Source organism: Strongylocentrotus purpuratus, unplaced genomic scaffold (genome assembly GCF_000002235.5).
Source record: "Strongylocentrotus purpuratus isolate Spur 01 unplaced genomic scaffold, Spur_5.0 spur5_scaffold_1, whole genome shotgun sequence".
In the NCBI taxonomy this organism is placed as follows: Eukaryota; Metazoa; Echinodermata; class Echinoidea; order Camarodonta; family Strongylocentrotidae; genus Strongylocentrotus; species Strongylocentrotus purpuratus.
Window position 1 is genome coordinate 27,306,957 of NW_022145594.1, and position 15,188 is coordinate 27,322,144.

The 15,188-nt window shown below is 38.9% G+C and overlaps 1 protein-coding gene across 1 annotated transcript; it reads right to left on the reverse strand.

The window, feature by feature from the left end:
• Positions 1–1,059: 1,059 nt before the first annotated feature.
• LOC593229 (calcyclin-binding protein) lies at positions 1,060–14,939 on the reverse strand. Its single transcript, XM_030977919.1, has 6 exons — positions 14,808–14,939; positions 9,260–9,618; positions 8,118–8,214; positions 5,977–6,073; positions 4,811–4,905; positions 1,060–2,451 (listed from the first exon to the last, which is right to left on the reverse strand). Exons 4-6 carry the CDS (start codon positions 6,067–6,069, stop codon positions 2,292–2,294), a joined length of 348 nt encoding a protein of 115 aa, XP_030833779.1. The 5' UTR covers positions 6,070–6,073; positions 8,118–8,214; positions 9,260–9,618; positions 14,808–14,939; the 3' UTR covers positions 1,060–2,291.
• Positions 14,940–15,188: the final 249 nt, after the last annotated feature.

Consider the following 15,188-nt stretch of genomic DNA (forward strand, 5'->3'; position numbering starts at 1 on the left):
ATTCGTGACCTGCCAGTATCACAAATAAGGTATCAACATAAATGCCTATACCCCCTGAACTTCTAGGGGCTCCACCCCTTGATCCCCTGCGGGCCTTTGCCCCTAGACCCCACGCCAATTTACGCTACGCTCTACCTGATCGTAATACCCCCCCCCCCCCCATCCCCAACCCAACCTACTTAGAGAAACGTTTAGCGAGGCCTGCACGTAAGAATGGGGTGATGCAGTTTGTTTTTTAACCCCCCCCCCCCACCAAAAAAAAAAAATGTTTTTGCTCATTTCGCCACTGCCGGTGTCGCCATTACATACCAATATTTTGCTCGCATAATTTCAAATTTGGGCCCCCCGCACCCCTAAGAAATCCTGGATCCGCGCCTGCTCAACTAACCGAGTCTCCCCTAGGCGTTATTTCGATTGAAGTGAAGTCCACTCTAGGTTGGTCCATTTACCTGGCTGCTAAGAAAGTATGTGTTTGCTTGTATTTTTAAAGCGACGGCTTTAAGTCCCCTCCGACGGACTTGGTCACGAGGATAAATGCCTCATCTTGGTTTCAAACGGGGGACCTCCCAGTTACGAGACAACTGCTCTACCACTGAGCCATTGCATCTCTTGGTAGTTGAAAATAGTGGACAGGTGTCAAATTCCCCAAGGACAACCCAATAACCCCATTGTAACCCTAGTAAGCCTTACCCTACTATCTTTGAAAAAGTAGAGCCCGGACCAATTATGTTATCAAATGTATGAACACCTATTGAATTTTGAGCTTTACATCATCAAGAAACAACAATGGTGTGGTATGGAATCAGCACGCCAGACAGAAAAAATAAATATTGTCTCATCATTTAAATGATTCATCTTTCAACAACATATCGTTAGTCTTTTTTCAATTCATTTATCATTTTGGCGCTACTATCAACTTACCATTTGACATTTCACAAATTATCTTTAAAAAGATCTATGATAACATAATATTATACATTTTGGCTTGTCATATTGTGGTTCCAAGAAAACTGTAATTCTCAAAATGAAATCACGAATAAAAGTACAAGAACAAAGCTATACAATGTAGCACAGGTTTAATAAGTCATATTTAGTGACATGTTTGAAAATATTCAGATGCAGTTCGTTCTGCAGGCACATGACCATGAAGCAAGGCAGACATGCAAGGCAAAAAAGAAAAGGAGGGGGCCGGGGGATCTGTCATCTTTGCAAAAAACAATATCACCATATTATTATTCTTGGGGAGGGGGTATTAATTATTGTTCTTACAATTTTCAGGAACATTTTTCTTACATTCTAAGAGAATATTGTAAACAAATTCAACAACGTCCATTTTGGAATGTATTTAAAAAGTAAATTTCAGGCTAGATCCCATGTCTGGTTTGATTAGGACAAACTTGTCAATTAAAGTGTATCTTTTTCTACCAGAGAGATCATAACTGTAGCAAGTGATGAAAATAGAACCAAATCATATTAAAAGGATATAATGTACATGAAGAAATTCTCTGGTCATAATCATTCACAGAACTAAATTACAGATATATAAGAAATAAGAAAATATATAATATATAGAAATATATGCATTGGTCAAGGATGTCAACAAAAACAACATACTAAAAAGGGGAAAGAGGTAAAAAAAAAACCTATGGGATTCTGGTATCATGGTCATATTCAATGGTAACTATGGTAACTACAAACTTTGGTTATTAAGCACATGGATCACGGACAACTCTCCTTGATCATGTTAAAAACTAATTAAAAAAATCAATTATAAGTTTTGTTTGTTTCTCTTAGGGGAACGAATGCTTCCTGCTACGTTGTACATAAATGTGTCGCTTGGAAGTGTTCTGTTTAGTTCCATTGCTATGCTGTCCAATCCATACTGCATGCGTGTCTGTCCAGTCCCAATATGGAAATGGATGAGTAAAAAAAAAAGGGAAAAAAAAGGGAAAAAAAGGCCGGAATTGAAGCCTTTTCAGACAAACACTGTCCGGATGGGTACAGTAGAGACTGGTGCTCTGAAGCAAATCCATAGGTCTACAGGCACATGTCCTTATCAATTATAATCCATACTGTAACACACAGTCTGAAATGTGAGACTATAAACACCACAGTCCATAGGCCATGTGCTGTGGCTGCTCCTGATGACACATCCGCCGGAGGCCAATAAATTTAGCCTTGGCTCAAGACGTGATGAATATTTGCTCCCTTGACCATCTCAATTAGAGTCTGTGCTGTCTCAATTAGGGTCTGTGCTTTAAGACTACATCATACATGTTTAACAAGGCCTATCATGGTAGCTCCATCGTGTCTTTCTTCTCACGAGCTTGCGTCCACGCCTGAGCGATCGATCGTTTCATGTCGTCGTCGCCATCGTCGTACATCGTCTGCATGAGGTCCATGATCCCTGCGGATGGGTCGCCGGTGTTCGTCTTGGGTGAAGCGGGTTTTCTGAATAGAGGATTTATTTATTTATTGATGAATTATTTATTTATTTACATATTTATTTATTCATTTATTTATTTATTTATTTATTCATTATTTATTTATTTATTCACATGGATTTATTTATTTATTCATTAACATGGATATATTTATTTATTTATTCATTATTTATTTATTTATTCACATGGATTTATTTATTTATTCATTAACATGGATTTATTTATTTATTTATTTATTCATTCACATTATCACGTTTTCAATACTTTTGTAGAACTAGCTATCTGATCTACGAAGTTTTGGGTTACACAAACTAACATTTTGTAGATATACCATTGTATAACCCAAACAGTGATTTACGATGGTACTGACGATTAACAAGAGTACATACTGTATATATGTAAACTGATAAAAAATAGAGTAAATAGATAGGATATGTTGTTGTTGTTGGTGCTTATTAGCGCAAAGCTAGGATTTAATTTTAGGGGGGGGCGGTAGTGAGCACGCAAAGGTGTGTGAATGACTTACAGAGCGCGCAAAGCGAGCTCCCTAGGGGGATGGGTGCGCTTTGACGTTTCATCAAATTATTAGAGAAAGATGACGATTCGTGGTACCATTCTCGACTTTTAATCCTTGTCTGAATTCAGTTCTCCCCCCCCCCCCTCCCGCGTGAAAGCTTTGACGTTTCATAAATGTATCATTAGAGAAAGAAGACGATTCGTTAGACTGTTCTCGACTCTTAATCCTTGTCTGGATTCAGTTCCCTCCCCCGAAGCGCAGAAGCTTTGACGTTTCATTAAATTATTAGAGAAAGAAGACGATTTGTTGTACCGTTCTCGAGTTTTAATCCTTGTCTGAATTCAGTCCCCCCCCCCCCCCCCCCCCCCCCCCCCCCCCCCCCCCCCCCCCCCCCGCGTGAAAGCTTTGACGTTTCATTAAATGTATCATTAGAGAAAGAAGACGATTCGTTAGACTGTTCTCGACTCTTAATCCTTGTCTGGATTCAGTTCCCTCCCCCCGAAGCGCAGAAGCTTTGACGTTTCATTAAATTATTAGAGAAAGAAGACGATTTGTTGTACCGTTCTCGACTCTTGTCTTTGTCTGCTCCTTTTTCTTCCTACGTCCTCTCCCTTTTTTCTCTTCTCTCTCTCTTTTTTTTTTTGGCAGGCGACTGCCCCCACCGCCCCCCCCCCCCCTCCTTGGCTACGCGCCTGTTGGTGCTTTACTTTCATTGGCGTGTGTCATTCAATTATGAATATTTATGTTATAACTAGTCTTAAAGGTAATACAAAGTTTTGGGATGGGGTCATGAATTTGTTTAAAATGAACATATTGGAAGCATATACGATCCTACAATATTCAGTGATCGTTGTCGTGCTTGAAATCGAGTCTAAAGTGATTAAATTGTAAATAATTAACTCTTTATGTTGTATACCGGTAGCTCCCTCTCAAGGTCAAAATATTAATTTAACTATAAAACAAGGTTTCTTGACTATGATCGACCAATTGGCTATTTTCGTTTGGAAATTATATATCACAACTACATATTCTGAGATTTTAATGGTCGCAGCTACGATTGTATGGCCGTAGGCGCTATCTAAAATTTATCAAAATTTACCAAGAGCACCAGTATTTTTTTTTTATATTCAGTTTTTCTCCAAATCAGAATTGTTTTAGGGGCTAAGTTTTCTAGTGCTTATAATACATCCACATGGGCATCCAAATATATCAAAATTGTAATGAATCACTATCCAGCCAATTTTTAAAAAATTCCCCAAACCTTGTATTACCTTTAATAACAAGCAGTTGTAATTTTTTTTTCAAGGAGTAAATTGTGGGGTGAAGTACGAAAAGAGGCATGTCGTGTACTAAAAAAAGCATGAGTATTCATGATTTACCAGCCTGTAAAAGAAGAATAGGTGTCAACCCTACACTTCATAGATTATGTAATGCAAGTCATTGCTACAAACCCTTGAAATACCTCCATATTCAAGATTTGGACATGAAATTGTCAGAGCTGTGAACCAAATTTTGATGTAATAAGTATGTGTAATACCAAGGCATGTACCAATATCAGGTTGCTATGCACTTCATTTAAAGCGATTTACAGCAATATGGAGTCAATTTCTTACCATTTTGAGGATGTTTTTGAAGCCCAGAATGCATATGTATGCACCAACTAGTGTGTAAATACAAGTTGCTTTAACGCCTATTAAGAGTGTTAAATATCCCTTTGTGCAACTCTTTAGAAAGTACATTGTCATATGTATTCAAGTATTTTTATTGTTATTATTAATTTTTTTGGGGGGTGGGCGTGGTGGTGGTGGTTTTATGAAAGGTCCCAATTAGTTCAAGTGTGTGTACATACCCTTTCTGCTTAGCCTTCTTCTCAGTCTGTGTTAGATAGTCCCAATTCTTTTCCTCCCTCTTCTTCATTAAAATCACCAGGTTATCCGTCTTTACCTACATGATAAAAACAAACACAAACAAATGTACTATAATCAAATTACCTCAGGTGCTAGTATTCAATCATTTTGCTGCCTTGAGTAGGTTACACAACTCAAATCATAAGTAATTGAGCATTGTGTTTCAACGACGGACGGTTTGATAATATATTCAAGGCAGCCCATTGAATATTCAATTATGACCTGGTTTAGTCATTGACTTTTATCATAGTGACCTATTGGATATAGAAATGAATCTATTTATTAAGTGAACCAAATGGAAATCATGCAAATGTCAGTAATAAAATCCATGTCCTGAGATCAGAAAAGGGAGGGGTTACTCGCCCTTTCCATCTATATAGGTCTTAAAATAATTAATTCTAATATATTTCATCTACTAGGTTTTAAGGCTTAAGCTTCATTCAGATATGACACAGCGATCGGCGATGCTTTTTATAATGCCGAAAATGTTTGATTTGGTTTGATGGTTTGTTTTACCCGACAGCTAAGAAAGCATGTGTATACTTGTAAGTAAGCAACCAGGGGACCGACAGCTTTAAGTTCTCTTTGAGGGACTTGGTAATGAGGATTAATGCCTAACCAAAGGGCACTAGCCCATCGTCTTGGTTTCGAACCCAAGACCTCCCAGCTACGAGACCACTGCTCTACCACTGAGCCATCACATCTCTTTTTATACCCTTCATATTTCTGTATCATATAACACAGAGCTCAGTGAGTACGAGTATGATCTTTGTTGCATGCAGTAACACTTCATTAAACATGTTATATTTATTTAAAGCCCCTCTGCACTAGTTTGGCCACGAGGGATTATACCGCCCTGCATGGTCACTGAGAGGTGGTTATCTCATCAAATGAGCTCTCAGAAAACATTAAAAAAACAGGACCATGGGTGACCAATGGTCAGGATTATGCATTGTTTGCTATATAGAGGGCGCAAGTAGCTATAAGTAGTGCAGTGTTGCTTGAAAACAAAGCAAAAACATTTTTTACCATTTCATATCTGAACGAGCCTTTACAGCAATAAAACCTATTTGACCTTTAACCTTTAACCTTTGTAATGCTGACGTACCTTGTGATGGCTCTTGTCCGGTATGATCTGATGCAGGAGGCTGTTGATAATGAGTTGGTGTAGGACCTCTGATTTCCTTACTTTCAGGCTCATCGAACTGGAAAGATAGATTGAACAATATCAGGGGGGAGTTTCACAAAGACTAAGAACAACTTTGAGTTGGACTTAACTATGGCAGGCCGTTCATGCCACTAGTTCCTCTAACCATTCCTGGCATTGCTTTGTTAAGGGACGTATAAATCGTGGTAAAAAATCTACAGAATTTGCATTTATTGATAGTTCATTATATGAGGAATAAATAATATCTAAAGATCATAATTGAGAGACCAATAGTGAGAGCAACCAGTAGCATATAAACAGCCTGCCATAGTTAAGTTCCACCTAAAGTCGATATTAATCTTTGTGAAACACCCTCCTGGCATTATTTAATGGTGTAAAGAAATAATTAACCATTCCTAATTCAAATATTTTGTTAATGTATGGTTTACATGTACAGCTGTAATTAACATGAATAGAACTTCATCCATACAGGGTAACATAGGAGTGCACCCCCCCCCCCCCCCCCCAACCCCTGCTTCAGTAAAATGGGGAAATTAAAACACTTGTAAGATCAAATACAACTAAAATGAGAAAACCTAGGCCAGGAATGGTATTCATTCACAATCCCCTTCCACTCTTACAAACGATAACATGTACAGACATTCGTTCCTGATTTTCTTTGAAATGTAAACCAATTAAAAAACAACATTAATCCTTAGACTACTGAATTTTTGAATTCCCATAGGCTTAAATTCTCAAACAGCAATGCAAACTACTAGTATTCCAAAGATGTATATATTACGATTTGTAAATACCAAACACCAGGGGGTGTTTCACAAAGATCCTAAGTTGAACCTAACCTGAACCCGAGCCTGTTTTAAGAACTGAGGGGGGGGGGGGGGGGGGGGGGGAGGCGTGCCATCATTTCTGTCTGCTCAGAGTGGGACTCTAAGCCACACCCATGATGAGTCGGAAAACGATCCAAATGCGTCACACTACCTCAGCATAGAAAGCAATGAAGTTTAAAAGTGGACTTACAAATTTACTTCCTCCCAAAGGAAAAAAAGAAAGAAAAAAAACATTAACATTACAAATGTATTTACATTGTAAACATCTTTTGTTTCTGTGAACACAAGGAAAAAGATGTAATGATTGACTTTGCATTTGATGCGTTAGATATATATATACGTGAGCCATTCTAAAGTTGCTCATGTGTGGGTATATAGCGGGCAGCTCAGTGTTATGTAGTGATCGCCAAGTTGCCTTCTTCACGAACGACTATATACCCATGCATGAACATCTTTAACCCTATTTTAACTGGGCTATTTCAGACCAGGTTTTACTGGGGGGGGGTCAATTTGACCCCCCCTTAAGATCTCGGCCGTTTGACGGCCGATCGCCGCGAAAATTTGCATACATGTCAAATGAAGTGTATAGAATACTATGGTAATTTCAATTTTTTGAAAAATTCACTCATTTACATATTTATGGTAATTTATGCAAATAAGGTCATAAAATTCACATTTTTGCCCATAAATCATACATTATTGCTATTTGAGCATTCTTTTTCACTACATATATTTGTTAGACCGTTTGGAATAATAATACAACATAAAAAATAAGAAAAGCCAGGTTATTCTTTATGTTATCTCTTGTTTTGATAATTTCTTATGTATTTCATTGTTTTTTCAACTTATGTATTTTATTGTTTTTGTTGTTTTATTTCATTTATAACTACAATTCAACTATTTTGACCCCAAAACAAACACCCAAACTTTAAACAAGACTAAATAACCAATGTTTTATCCCTTTTTAGGAAAAATGACATTTCCATATGTTTTGTACACAAATCACAAAAATTAGCGATTTTCTGGCTGACATGCAACAACAAAATGTCACGTGACTCCGTAACTATACGTCCGATTTTCGAAAAAATTGTTTTAAAAGATGCGTAAGACTTGAAAGAAAAAAGTCATGAAAGGAAAATTTTATATCTGCCGCGGTTTCGGAGTAGTCGCGAAATTTCTACAGGGGGGGGTCAAATTGACCCCCCCCCCCAGTTAACGTAGGGTTAAAAGGTGGCAAAAAGGACCTATTCATACCTTGATGTATATTCAACTGTGATATCTTCTTTGGCAAGCGACTGAACACCATTCAGTGTCACATACACCTTCACAAACTTGGGGGACTGATCCCAGCCTAATGAAGAAAAAAAGGAAGAAGAGACTAGAAAAACAATATCAGGAATAAGTAGAAATATTAGGAACGATAATGAATTTAACCTATTGGCTACACATGCCTTACATTCCCATTGGCTTAACAGTGGCTTAACAGAGGCACGATAGCTCAGTCGGTAGAGCAGTGGTCTCGTAATCCGGTGACCCTGGTTGGAAACCAAGTCGATGCGCTAGTGCCCTTTGGTAAGGCATTAATCCTCATTACCAGGTCCCTCGGAGAGGACGTAAAGCCGTCTGCCCTTTGGTTGCTTACTTACAAGCATTTATGCTTCTTAGCAGTCAGGTAAAAAAATAACAACCAACCAACCACCTGGTTCCTGACTTCGTGTAGGCATAGGGTCAAATTTTGAGGTAAAAATACATGTTTTCCTAACATTTCAAAGGATAAAAAGACATGAAAAATGTCAAATGAGCCATGAAAAATACACACATTTATGAAAGTATTGGAGTTGGACAAAAAAGAAAAGAAGACAAACTTGTGGTTTTAAGCCAACAGATTACATACACTAGTTATTGCTCTGTGGACACTTCTGTAATTCTAATCACCATCTCATGACCAACAAACCTAACCCTAACACTTTAAGCTAAAACCTAATTAAAACCCTGACCATATAACTTGGATGGAATATAGCCGTAAGTAATTTTCGCAAGAAATATCAGACATCGGTCCTAGCACCATAAGACATCTGGGCCCCAAGTTGCGATTAATCACACCTTTTTCGGGATTTGTGATTGATATCGATCGCAACTACAGTATGCTTAAGAGATAGGGAACTGGGGCCCGTTCCTCAAAACCATCATAAGTCTAACTTCTTGACTATCACATTCAAACGTATGTTATAGAATTAACATGTGTTTCAATGGGATAATCAGGAAGTTAGACTTATGACGGCTTCAAGGGCCCCTGCTAGCTTGCGATTGATTTGGATCAATCAAAAACTCTTCATAAGAGCCCAGGGCCTAGATCTACAGACATCAGGCTACATTTGTAAATGCTGTATCCTCACCGTACGAAGTAATGGTCTTGGTAGGAAGTTTGGAGACCAAGATCTTCTGTGGTTTTGGTACGATGTCTGGAGCGACGGCCTTCGGTGCAGGACCAGGAGGTTCATCGCTGCTGGATACTGCCCCAGGCGTAACTTGGGTATCCCCCTTCTCGTCTGCCCCCGAAGTAGCCTGGGTATCTCCCTTCTGGTCTACCCCCGGCGTAGCCTGGGTATCCCCCTTCTCGTCTGGCCCTCTAAGTTCCTCTTGATCTCTTGACCGGTTCTTTTAAGGTCTGGATCTGTTGAGATAGTATGTTCCTGACAGAGTCCCTTGTCGTCAGTGTCAACAGTCTTTCAAGCTCTTGGCAGTCAAGGTCAAACTGTAGAGAGAGAGAGAGAGAGAATGTATGATACATGTTTTGTTTTTTTTTAGAGTATTTAATCCCAGTACTTTTAAAAGTTATTTATTTAGTTTTTTATTTAAACAAATTTGTTTCAATGTATTGCTTTGTTTTTTGTTGTTGAAGTGTTAAATGTGGAAGAATATTATTGAAGAAAAGCCCCTTAAAATGATTGTTCTTCCTGTAACTTCCTGCATATATATCTACAAAATTAAAAAAAAAAAATGACATGAAATATGTGAAATGTTTAAAGACCAAGCTTTCATGCCGCTTCTGTCTGTTGTCCCATATACACAACTGTGTGTGCAGTGCATGTCACTTTCTCATCAACTTATTATTCGCCAAACCTCAGTTTATACATCAATCCCTATTAAAGTCTAGAATGATTATCAATCTTTTTTCCTTATCCTTTTAAGTTTCTTTTTAAATGCAATGGCATGACCAGATCACCAACCCATTGAAAGAGTGTATTGTTAATGACATGTTTCAATCAATAGGATATCTGTGAACTTGCGTGATTTGTGATGGTTTCATGAGATGGTGCCTCAATACGCATTAGGCTAAAAAATAAAAAATCAAATACCTGCAAAACCAAGGAAATGTAGTGATTCAGCCCGACCCCTATGGGAGGCGTCACTCGCAGCCGCGGGCGAGTCATTGTGGCCTGGGTTAGAATATATTATAGTTAGATTTGAACCAATACTGAAAGTCGTTGGACGCATCAAGTTGAGCCTCTTGTCCCCGACTGGTAATGCCTTTAAGCCTTAGCCTTACATGTATGTACGCCGCCGCACAGAGCCCCTGCTGCATACACAGTCTGCAGCGTCCAGCTTCAGCTTCAAGTATTCAGTAGCGTCAGTTTATGGTAGGATTAAACCTTGATTCAGTCCATTATCCCCTTTAATTAGTGTTAGTAATTAATCCTTAAGTAGTAGGCCTAGATCTAAGTTAATATCCGCTCAGATCACTACAGAAATTTTCTAAAACGCAAACTGAACTTGTACTATTGTAGACAGAAATAACCATCTGATTTGGGTCATTTCTTTAATAAAACTGACATTTGTTGTCATTCCCCAATACAGATGGTAACCCAGAGATCTCGTACCCTGGGGGTGGCTTTGTACATATTTTCGTCCATGACATTTTCTCCCCGATTTTCTTTATTTAGATCTAATTTTCTGATTTTTAAATCAGATGTAAATTAGGTCGGTATGTCATTTGTCCTAATTACAGTTATCAAAATTTGATAACTTAATATTAAATGTATAATTTACGGACTTACTTATATGAATTATCCAATTTGTATCTCCGAACTGTGAAGCAGTACGTTCATGCATTCGAAATATTACCCGGGCGGCCGATATATTTCCGGGTCCACCTACCAAAACATAGCCAATGGCCAATCAGAGCACTCGTTTCGTGGGAGTTTGTTGGTCAAGCTGGGCCGACTCGTACGTAGCTACGGTAGCTATTGGACGTTCGAAAAGAAAAAATGAATATTCATCAACTAAAACCAAGACGGATAATGTTGACGACGAGACTTTCTTGATTAATCATTAATTTAGGATCTAAATGAGCAAGCTATCGTAAGTCAAATAAGCTATATATATGTTATTTTTAATTTGTATTATAATTGCAGCAGTTATGAGGATGTAAAGAGTGAAAATCTTGTTGCATATCTCATTCATCGCGGTCCGGTCGAACCGAACCATTTGTTCCGTACAGTCCCGTACAGTTCCGATAGGCCATACTTCAGTCTCTATAATCGGAGGTCTAGTGGAGCCAGACGTAGTCTCAGTGGAACAACCGACGATTAGAGAGACTGAAGTTTTCGGTCTAGTACTATTGTAGTTGTATGTAGACTAACTCCGGGAAGCTCCAACACCGGCGCCGCAGGCGTCGGAGCTTCGGGTGGTTTCCTTGGTTTCTCTTGGGGGCTAGTAAAACAGCCGATTTGGTGATATTATCGTTAAATCTGCAAAGGGAGTACTTACAGAACAAACAGAGCCCTTCTCAACCTCGTGCATATTCAGCGATTTCGAGCGATCGGCGCTCGATAGCCTGAATATTCATATTTTCTTCGCCACTGCCGCGCATGCGTACCTTCTCATCGCTATTTTGAATCAACGCTGCGACATGGAAGAATCGTTGTTGGAGTACCCCAAATTAACCTTTTTTTCCCATCGAAGACTTCTTCAAATTATACATTCAAGTGATTGGAGTTGAGCCCTGAGGAGTCGTGCACCCTAGCCTTAAGGGCTCTCTCGAAATGTTTTTTTAATGATATTATTCGAGAGAGCCTTAAACGGCTCCCATACCCCTGCACGGAGAGGCATGTAAACAAAACTCAAAAGTGGTCCAAAATCACACTTTCGCGCACCCGACCAATATTGGACAGTGGCTTTGATAAATTTTGTCGTAGTTTTGGTCTTAATTAGCGCTTTAATTTCAAAATCGGATCTAAAAATAACAAAATAAGAGCAATTTTCTTACCAGACCGATACAGCTCAGCTCCCTTTTCACGTGTACCGTGTGAATTCACGATGTCTACACAATGGTGATGACCTCTGACTGGCACTTCCGTAATTGTGGGTAAATTGTGCTGCTTCCATATAATGCGCTGTATGAGTGTTATTCAGCGCATTATACGGAAGCAGCACATTTACGAATTGCTAGTCAGATCGAGGTCATCACCATTGTGTAGACATCGTGAATTCACACGGTACACGTGAAAAGGGAGCTGAGCTGTATCGGTCTGGTAAGAAAATTGCTCTTATTTTGTTATTTTTAGATACTATTTTGAAATTAAAGCGCTAATTAAGACCAAAACTACGACAAAATTTATCAAAGCCACTGTCCAATATTGGGCGGGTGCGCGAAAGTGTGATCTTGGACCACTTTTGAGTTTTGTTTACATGCCTCTCCGTGCAGGGGTATGGGAGCCGTTTAAGGCTCTCTCGAATAATATCATTAAAAAACATTTCGAGAGAGCCCTTAAGGCTAGTGCACCCTATGATGTAGAAATTGTAAGTACTCCCTTTGCAGATTTAACGATAATATCACCCAATCGGCTGTTTTACTAGCCCCCAAGAGAAACCAAGGAAACCACCCGAAGCTCCGACGCCTGCGGCGCCGGTGTTGGAGCTTCCCGGAGTTATATGTAGACCTAAGTTCCATTCATTCCATTTGGCATTAGATCTATTCTTAGGGAGGCCAATGCCCGGGCGTAAGGCTTCTACAGTTACGATTTGTGCGCTCGTCGCCCACTTCAAAAAATTAGCAAAGGGAAAAAAATGATGTAAAATAAAAATTGAAGGAAATAAGAAAAGAAAATACAATTATACATTTCACAACATACCTATAATCACGGATCTGTAACAGTCTTTCACCATTTGTTGACAATCTTGCAGATTTTGACGTTTTTTAATCCAATAATTGTGGTTGCAGACGACCTTGACGCACTCGCACCACCGACTAAGAAAATCCTAGAGGGCGTAGAGGTTTGCTCACTAAAAACCTTCTCATTGGCAGAAGGTAGACCCTAAAAATATGGGATCCGTTTTGAGTAAAGAACTTTTGATAGAGATCAACATTTCAGATGTTCACAATTGCCGCTTCTAACAACTAGAAAATATAAAGAAAAAAGATTATATCTTTTTAAATACAGATTTTTACAAACTGAACATTCGAAAGTAGATAGAGTACGATGTTTCTGTCAATCGTGCGTTGGTTTGAGCCCTATAGCTACATCCATCTCAAAATGAGAAGGAAAACAGTGAACAGTGACGTCATTGTTCGCGCCAAAAATAAAGGGTATTGCGACATAATCTGAGCTCCGGTCAGATCGTGCGCAAAGCGTAGTCTTATTTATAGACCCTAGTACCTTATTCTCACAGCACTCGATACGAATGTCGTGCAGTAATGTATGAGAAGTGTTAAAAAAGATATTTCATTAAAAAAAAGAGTCTACGTGAGCAGTCTATACTCCAATTGAGAATTGAAATGAAAGCCATGATTTGAAGGTGTGTGTTGTATGATACATGGTTAGTGAGTGTGTATGTTACGTATAGCGAAAGGGAGAGAGAGAGAGAGAGAGAGTGAGAGAAATATTAGTACACGTACGTTGCATGCATGGATGTGCGCTATGATTGTGTTCGCTGCAAGATGGATGTTAATTGGACCTCGTAACTTCTCGATCGTTGATAATAAGGAATACTCATGAGGAAATCAAATTATTGGAATGCACATCTAAGGTAAATATCAATGAATTATATATATTTCTATTCTTCATTTTTGAACCATCCTCTTCGGCTCGTAGTAGTAGAAGATGTAATCGTTCGCACATTGATGGCTGGACTTCAGCCTGCATCGGGGCTTGCCTGTGTCGGTGGTGGGATCAACTAAGAAGAAGAAGGTGTGTACGTGTGCGACCGATTCAAGGCTAGCCGCTGTTGAGTGATTGCACTTTCGCGCGAAGTTTTAAACTTCATCATGAACTTTGTCCCTCGGGCCTGTCTAATTATGAACGTAACTTTGCGACATGAAATATAATTGTTTCAAGGCTCTTTACGTACGGAAAGGCGTAGAAGGAACCTCATAGGAACTAGCTGGATATCTCCTATTTGATGGAACTTCTGGAGTCGGCAGATGGGTGGATTTTCTTAGTGAAAGTAAATGCTTTCTTTTAATCTTAGTTTTAGTATAAACAAATTAGTAATTAAAGAGTTAGATTTGGGCATTGGCCTCCCTACTATTCTATTTCTAGGCCTAACACTCTGTTACTTTTTTGTCAGCTAGATCTAGACCTAATCTGTAATCAACATTGATTCATTGTTATTATTTATCTTCAGCAGGTTTTGCAAAATGCTGCGTGAATGTATTGCAGTACAGTATTTGCCCGTTTTAATACACAGCCAGGATAGTAATGCTACTATATTGTGTGGGAATTCCCCAGCACAACTCTTTTCGAAGATTCGCGAAGCGAAGCCGAGGCCGAGGGCAAGCGGTGAAGAAGCTGGAGGCGCAGCGCGCGGCGCACGGCTAGCGAGTACGAGTCCATCATTTATACTGGCCACACACACACTCACAGTTTAGTTTTAGGCCAGAAATATAAATAATGACAAATAATATAGATCTAGTATTGACACATCCATAAACAGAGTAATTACCTCTTCATTATTCGTCATCTTTTCGAGGTCTTTTGGAGACTTTCAATATCGTGGAAGTGGAATTCTGTGGGCTCACCCAATTTGCATTACTTTTGTCACGTTTTATGCACACAAAAGTATGGAAAGCTTTTAGTTAGTCGAGGGCTTATTAAGTGCCAATGTTCGACCGTCGTATTATTTTATTATTCCTTTCAATATCATCGCCCGGAAAATGTCCATAACTTTCTTCTTTGATATTGTCTCTTGTTATGGTTTCTTTACCAAAATATATAAACAAATACAGTCTGAATGAGCCCCTAACAGCGCATAATTTCGGTTCGCCAAACTAGATATATTTAAAATAAAATTAAATTGCAATCACTAATAGGTCTAAGAGGCTAT

Excerpts from the sequence above, each read along its gene's own strand:
- LOC593229 (XM_030977919.1), bottom strand. The coding sequence starts at position 6,069 with ATGAGCCTGAAAGTAAGGAAATCAGAGGTCCTACACCAACTCATTATC. Across the intron at positions 4,906-5,976 it reads CGGACAAGAGCCATCACAAG|GTAAAGACGGATAACCTGGT; the intron begins GTACGTCAGCAT and ends TTTATCATGTAG. Across the intron at positions 2,452-4,810 it reads AAGAAGGCTAAGCAGAAAGG|AAAACCCGCTTCACCCAAGA; the intron begins GTATGTACACAC and ends TCCTCTATTCAG.